The sequence below is a fragment of the Elephantulus edwardii genome, unplaced genomic scaffold (assembly GCF_000299155.1).
Source record: "Elephantulus edwardii isolate Elephantulus edwardi_28Jun2011 unplaced genomic scaffold, EleEdw1.0 scaffold00002, whole genome shotgun sequence".
Taxonomy (NCBI): Eukaryota; Metazoa; Chordata; class Mammalia; order Macroscelidea; family Macroscelididae; genus Elephantulus; species Elephantulus edwardii.
The window spans coordinates 7,449,089-7,457,161 of NW_006399752.1; the positions used below are offsets into that span (position 1 = coordinate 7,449,089).

At 44.3% G+C, this 8,073-nt stretch overlaps 1 protein-coding gene across 1 annotated transcript in view; it reads right to left on the minus strand.

Annotated features, from left to right (window-relative positions):
* Positions 1-7,384, minus strand: part of SMPDL3A (sphingomyelin phosphodiesterase, acid-like 3A) — a 35,908-nt gene extending 28,524 nt beyond the window's left edge. Inside the window, exon 1 of the mRNA XM_006879143.1 lies at positions 7,273-7,384. Within this exon, the coding sequence (XP_006879205.1) occupies positions 7,273-7,384 (112 nt within the window). The remainder of the gene's footprint in view (positions 1-7,272) is intronic.
* Between the last annotated feature and the right edge of the window lie 689 nt (positions 7,385-8,073).

Below are 8,073 nucleotides of genomic sequence, written 5' to 3' on the forward strand. Positions count from 1 at the left end.
GTATAGATCTGGGTAATTTAGGGTCAGTTTAAAGGGTTGCTGTTTAATATGCAAGCTAGTTTCTCTCCTACCAAGCAGATTACATATATGGAGCAGAAACATTTCAAAGAATCTGTTCATGTTGTGTACCATTTGCTTTAACAAAAAACAGTGGCTTTCATTTTGCCATTATGTGTCTGATGTATACAGTTCAATTATACTTGATGAAAACACCCTAGCCACTAGGTTCAGTCTAGCCCTCTGACTGTAGCTTGAAAACCTAAGGCCCAGTCTTCCTGAGGTTATAAGACATTAGCCAAATCGCATGTGTGTTGAAGCATTTTAGCTGAAAATCTTAAGAGTCATAACATTACCAAAACACAACTCAAGCAGTAAGCAAAGCATTAATGGGCACACAGTTAACTGATGTGGGTAATTTCTTGTTACGACTGATATTTGCCAGTTGAGAAAACAGATTTACAATTCTTGCTTAAAACTGCCTGAGAGCTGAATTAACAGGACTTTGTCTTCAAAGAGGGGACATGTTCCCCTGAGCACTATTACCAAAGGGCTGTGTAAGTGTATTGTCTCTACTCAGAGACAGCCTTTCTCAAAACAGACAGAGCTCTAACCCTGTAATTCCTTCTTTAAATAACAGGGAGTTCTGGTGGCACGAGCTGCTCCAAGGAAAAAGGACGGGCAATCTCCTCCTGTACGATTAACTGCCTCAGAAAACCCAGTAGAGAGTCAGCTATGGATCAGTTCCAACTCCATGGTACCCAACAACAAACAGCAGTCACAATCACTTGTTCCTTCATTTACTCCTGAAGTGAAGAAACTTACTCCTACAGCGGTAACTGGCTTCCAGCTGACTCTCCAGCAGGTTTTCCCACGCTGTAAATCACACAGGAGGAGATTGCACATTCATTGTCCTCCCTGCTTTGGGGTTGTCAGTACCACTTCTAACCCTCTAAGCCCTGTTGTTGTTGTTGATGTTGTTATGTGCCGTCGAGTCGTTTGCGACTCATAGCGACCCTATGTACAACAGCCCTAAACTCTGCTCTATCCTGTGCCAATCTCATTGCCTCTGACACACCCATCCCGATTACCCCAGTCACTGACTCAATCCACCTCATAGAGGGTCTTCCCCTCCTGCGCTGTCCCTCCACTCTACCCAGCATGATGTCCCTCTCTGAAGACCTGTCTCTCCTTACAACATGTCCAAAGTATATCAGACAAAGCCCCAGAATCCTTGCCTCCAAGGAATAGCCTGGTTTAACCCTCTCCAGGATGAATCTGTTTGTTTTCTTGGCAGTCCATGGTACATTCAATACTCTTCTCCAGCACCACAGCTCAAAGGCATCAATTCTCCTTCTATCCTCCCTAGTCATTGTCCAACTCTCTGATACCTAACAAGCCCTGAGAGCTCCCATATGTGGCTTAATGTCTACAATATGCTACGGGAAACAGGATGCTCTATGATTTGAACATTGCATGACTAAATCACGGAAGCATTCACGGATCTGGCACCTTCATATCTTTCAGTAACTTTTTGTTTCACTTTCGAATTCAGTGTTTCTCTGCCTCTTGCTGATAGCATCACTAGCCCTGGCTTTGCTGTATCTGAAAACTTTGGTGAATTTTATAGTAATACGCCTGTGCTATCCTCGCACACCAGCATGCTGGGGTGCATTCTTAGTCACTGTCAGTCCGTTTCAGTGAGGATTTTCCCCTTTTGTTCATTCTCTACTTGGGCATGACTTTTTTTTTTCTTTTTTTTCCACAAGAACTGGCCCCTTCTGACAACCAGCCCAAAGTATGTAAGACAAGGGTTCACCATCCTTGCCTCTTACCATCGTTGCACATTTTTCTCATTTGTTCTTTTGATGGTCCATGGATATTCAGAAAAGTAGGATGTATTTAAAGTCATAAAGAGAGGGCTTCCCTGACCTGAATAGATGAATAGTGAGTAAATGTTACACTCTAAACTTTGGAACTAAAGCCAGAGAAATATTTAAAACTGCACCCATAGGGCTCTGGTGACCTAGTGGTAAGAAGCTGTACTCTCACCCCCAAGACACACCACCACTGGTCCTAAGCAGCTGAACACCACCGCACTCTTCTCCCATCAAGCAGTAAAACTATATTCACCCTTTTCACCTGGAAAAGGAAGAATACAGTTTTGATATTAAGTTCTTAATGGAACTTCATGAAGGAGTTTATGTCCTATTGAAGTTTATGAATGATAATCTAGAGAAGTACTGGCCTGATTATTTCATTTCTTAAAGCCTTCTTTTCATTCATTGCCCTTGACCAGTATCTCTGCCTTCAAAAGTCTTTATTGCTTTCAATTGCTGATCTTCAAAGGGAAAGGATGCAGATTTATATGAAAAGAATGCTGTTTATGCAAGAAAACGAATTCTCTACAATCATAATCTGGCAAGTATCTCTTGGAAAGGTGTTAAGGAGCTGTCTTAAGAGAAGTTCTAGCAAAAGTGACATAACTGAAACTAAGAATAAGGCTATTGGAAGGGAATCTCAAATACGCAATTCTTTGAGACAAGTGGAGGATTTCAGACAGATTGTGGGCTGAAAGAAACAACACTGTTTATACACATACATGTCAGAGTTTGTTCGAATGGTTTGTGTGCTTTGGTCTCACGTTTGAACAAGAGAAGTCTCCCTGTCTCAACCAAGCATGACCCCTGATGCCTCCTGCGGCAGAGCTGCCCACTAGATTGTTTCTAGGGAAACAAGCACAATGTTACAGATTCGGTATGTCATTTTACACCAGGAGAAACCAGCCTTGTTTTTTTGGGAACTCTGCATCCAGAAAACCTGAAAAGTGGTGGCTGTTTACTGTTTAGGAACTCTCCTGCGGTATCTTGATAAGCGAACCCTCCACATTTGCCTCACTGTGACAGTAAGATAAAGTTGGAGTTTTCTCTTATGAAAGTGAAGTTGTTAATTTCTTATTTATTGTTTGTTGTTGTTTTTAAGTGCCATTGAGTTGAAGATGACTTATAGCGACCCTATGAAAGACAGACCTGAAAACTTATATAACTTTTATCGTTTCTCCAGGTTCATCGGGTTTCCAGAGGCAAGCTGTTTCGGAAGTGGATGCCACTCCTGCTTCCAAGCTTGTTTTAATCGGGGAGCTCCACCAAACACTGTCCACCATGGCTAACCATTATCACATTTGACACGTCAGTGTTACAGGGTTCAGCTTCACAGCTACCATGAATTACCTCTGTACAGCAACCCTGTTAGATAGACAAAAAGGCTGATATGACTCCAGCTAACAGAAAAATGGACAGAGACTCAAGTTCAGCCAGCAATTCCCACTAGACTGGACCCATACCTCCCCCTCAAATTTTTTTTAATTGTTTTCTGATAGTTTCATTGTGCTGTCATTATGTTTTAATATGAAAGAGCTATTTCTTTGATCATCGGTCTAAGAAGGAAATGACTTCTAAACCTTAAGTTTCAGGTACCAAAATTTTAGTCAAGCTGAGAGTTGTCTAGCTAATTAAAACATTGCTTAAGGTTTATAGCTCATTTCCTTCTGAACTTTTTGAGGCTTTGCCCTAAAAAGCCCTTTTTAACTTAAGGATTCTTTGTGATTTGACAGTTAAAATATAACAGTAATGTTCTGGTTGAAGATCTATATGGATTCTTCAGCTGGTTTTTTGTTTAAGCCTCTTGTATAGAGCCCCCAAGCCCTCCTGGGGGGCACTTGCATTTAAGGCGAAGCCCTTGTCTCCATTTTGGAGACTGGGTGAAGCCAGCTGGCTGGACTCTATAAGATAAGGTCAGTGCTGGCTGGACTCTGTAAGATAAGGTTAGCTAGGCTAGCTGGACTCTATAAGGTTGGCTCTCTTGTTTTGGTTGAGGGTCAGGTGTGGAATGTTTGGTTGTTTTTTATTTAAGCCTCTTGTTTAGAGTCAACAAGACCTCCTAGAAGGCCCTTATATTTGAAAGTTGGGCACTAGGGGTTATATTTTTTTTTCTTTTTTCTTCCTAGGGATTATATTTTAATCCCTTGTTATCTACCATATTTTAGAGGAATACCCTTCTAAATCAACAACAGCACTTTTGTCAATTTGCTGTGCTGAGGTAATCTGGGTTGGCTGTAACACTGAACCTTGTACCACTGGAGTCTCAAATGCTATAATACAACAACTGTGCCGTAGTTGTGTCAAACACCATAATGGCTACCCAACATGGTTTGTGTTTGGTGGAGCTCCCAGATTAATTCAAGTTTGGAAGCAGGAGTGGTATCCACTTCCTAAACAACAAGCCTCTGAAAACTCTATGAACTTGGATAAAAAGGCATTAAGTCTTTTGTTCATAGGGTCTCTATGAGTCACTTGAAGGCAATCAACAACAACAAAGAAAAACAATACCACAACACATCAGACATAAATGACACCCGAGATTAGCTAAATCTTGCTGCCTATAAAATCAAAATATGCACTGTTAAAAGGTAAATATTCTAAATAAACTCACTGCTGTTAATCCTGGTTTATGATGACTCTACTATAAGACAGTCAAACATTCTTCTAGGTGGTATAGCAGTGGTCTGTGTGTTGCTGTACAGAAGTAACTTGTGGTTGCTGTGATGCTGAACACTGTGACAGTGATGTGCCAAACGTGGTAACAGTACCCATGGTGGACAGTGTTGGCTGGAGCTTCCCGACTAAATCAAGCAGGAGCGGCATCCACTTCGGAAATGGCTTGCCTCCGGAAACTCTATGTACGAACAGTGCTCGGACCGTTCGTTCATAGGGTCGCTATGAGTCGTCTACGACTCGATGGCACCTAACAACAACAACTATAAGACAGGGTGCTCTGGTGGCCTAGTGGCAAGAAGCTGTGTTGCAACCCTAAAGGCACACAGCTGGAGAAAACAGCTGCTCTATGGGAGAAGGATGGGCAATTTACTACCCTGTGAGATGAATGGCCTCTGAAAACACACGGTAGGGTCTGTTCCAACTCAATGTATACAACAACTACTAGAGGACAGAAAGGTGAGCAATCTCCTCCTATATGATTTGCAGCCTCTGAAAACTCACTGTAGGTTCAGCTATTAATCTCCAAAACCCATAACAATAACAGAACACAGAACAGAAATACTTGGGGTTCCTAATGTTGTAACTTAGGAAGCACTGTAAGACACTGTACTACCAATCCATAGGTATGCAATTCAAATCCACCAACCAAAAGATGGGCAATCTCTTCTATGCAATTTACAGCCTCCGAACACGCCCTGGAAGATCAGCTAACCGCCAGAGGGTTGGTTTTTACTCAAAGGTATATAACAACAACAATCTTTACATAAACAGACTTCCTCATCTATTCCCCCTGTGAACAGCTGATGGATTCAAACCACCAGCCTTTTGACTAGTATAGTTAACCACTGCACTGTAAGAGCTCCTTACTGGAACATTTTTATTCTAGACTTGGCATTCTCAAATATTAGCATATATCAGAACCAACTGAAGAGTCTGTTAAATAGATTGCTGGGCCCTACTAGTAAATTATTCAGTTAAGTTTTGAGTGGGACTAAAAATCTGCTGTATTAGGTTGCATGCTGCTAACCAAAAGATTGGCAGTTCTAACCCACTAAACACTTCTTGTGGGAAAGAGTGCCCTATAGGGCAGTTCTACTCAAGAAAAAACAAAACAAAACAAAAACCCAAAGGAGGGAAGTAGCTGCCAGAGTGGGTTCTCCATTAGTATCTTTATGGAAGAATACTGCAATCTTTTTCCCACAGATCCCTTAGTGAATTCCAGCAAGCAGATCGTTCCCTTAACATGTTGCCTCACACTTTTAAAATTGACGACTGTGCTTAGAAACACATTTGCTGTCATTTGCGGCAACCAGCACAACACTTACTGTACTATGCCAATAAGGTTTCTTATGGCGTTGGTATGAGGTGGAACAAACTTGAGGGCAGTAGGATTTTGTCTGCTTTTTAAACAAGTTTTGGAGAGAATGCTGCCAATGATCTAAGGTACAAACTGAGTACTATTACTGTATCCAAACCAAGATCTTTTCAACTACTCCTACGCATCTTAAAGTTGGACAACGAATAAGGATGAGAGAATAATCGATGCCTTTGAGTTGTGGTATTGGAGAAGAGAAATGGACTGCCAATAGAACAAATAAATCTGTGTTGGAAGTGCAACCAGGATGTAGCCTGGTTACAGGATGTAATTTTAGTGATAAAGATGGTGAAACTTTATTCCACATACTCTGGGCATATTATTAGGAAGTCCCAATCATTTCCTAGAAAAAGAAATTCTAGGAAAGAGGTCAGAGAAAAAAAGGAAGACCTTCCACAAGATGACTGACAGTGCTGTAACAATGGGCTCAGGCCTATCAGAGCCCTTGAGGATGGTGCAGGAAAGGCCAAAATCCAGATCTATTGTCTAAGAGTCGCTACAGTCACAGCTGACTTGAAGGCACCTAACAACAACACTGTACCAGACACTGTCTTACATGGTGGCCCTGTGAATTTGTTTTACTAACCAAATTTCCCAGGCTGAGTTTTAACTGCTGCTTGTCCAGAAACTTACTTGCGATCCACTGCTCTATTCAAAACTTTTACTTAGCCCATTCCAAATAAAATGTTGGCCGCATGGAGCCTACTAGGCACTCAGGTATAGACAAATGCTGTTGTGTTGGGTGTCATCGATTCAAGTATGACTGATACCGACCTATGAACAACAGATCTGAATCTTGTCCTATCCTGTGCCATCCTCACAATCTCCATGACATATTCAAAGCCACTGCTTAAGCCACCAAAATGAAGGTCACTGGAAGGTGGTAAATTTAGGACCAGACTTGTTAGCAGTTTATTAACTCTGTGTGCCTGCCCTTGTCTGGGGAGTAAGGCTGCTAACCTGTGTGCAGCACCCAGTCGGACTGAAACTTAGATGAAAGGAAAACTCTGCAGTTCTCCTCCGCGCAGGGTAGGCTGTAAGAAAAGCAACAGCTCTTTGCATTCCCAAAAAACAACACCCTGCCAGACTAAGGCGTAAACAAGAGAACCGGAGGCGGAATTGGGCTACCCGCCCTCCCCCACCCGATGCCCCTCCAGCAGCCCCTCCAGTGCTGCGCGTCCCCGGCCGCCCCGTCCTCCCCCTCCGCGCGCGCGGTGCTCGCCCGGTGCTGTCGGCGCGTGCGCGCGGGTTCCCGGCCGCGGGGGCGCCCCCCTCTCCTCTGCACTATGCTAACTTAGCGCCAGCGCTTCCGGCTGCTGCGGGCGGGGAGGACCGCAGACTCACCCACGGCAGGAGAAGGGGTCCGGGAGCCGGCGGGCGCCAGGGGCAGCGCCAAGCCCGGGGGACCGAACACGACCCCCAGAAGGCAGGAGAAGAGCGCGCCCGGCAGCGCCATCGCGGGGCCCGCCGGCGCCTGTCCTGCGGCTGCGCTCCCGCGGCGGGACCTGGGGGCTGGGAGGAGGTCACACTAGCGCCCGATCACGTGCAGCCTGAAGGCTCTGGAGCTGCGGGCTGGTGCTAATCTGCCCTCTTCTTTCTTCTTAAATCAGTGACTGGCCCTGGAAGGAATGTTCTGGGGCCAACCCCAAGCAGCTCATCTTCCCTAAATATCGATTGTCTTCAAACAGATAGGGTTTCTCGGGTAAGGAGAGAAAACCCTGAGGCCGTGGTTTAAAAACAGGTAAAGCCAGGAAGCGTTCTGGAGAACAGGCCACAGGATCTCAACTCTGAACCCGCAGCAATATCCTGGTCCCGGGGAACGCTGGTTACAAATGCAAATTCTCAGGCCTCACCCAGCCACTGAATCCGAAACCCTTGGGGTGGGGCTTGATAATTAGGGTTTTCACAGCTCGTCTGGTGAGGATACTGCGTGAGAAACTGCTCTGATGCTGTTAGAAGTATCCCGCCGTACCTCGCTTTATACACTACAGCGAAGGATGGTAATCAGAAGTGGGGGCTTTCTCATTTACTCCAAGCAGTGGCCTCCCCCCCCCTTTCTTTTCTTTCAGATACTTATTTGTCTAACAAAGGAGCCTACATCACCGAACTGCTTTATATTGCATACTCAGGTGTTCCTACTCTTAC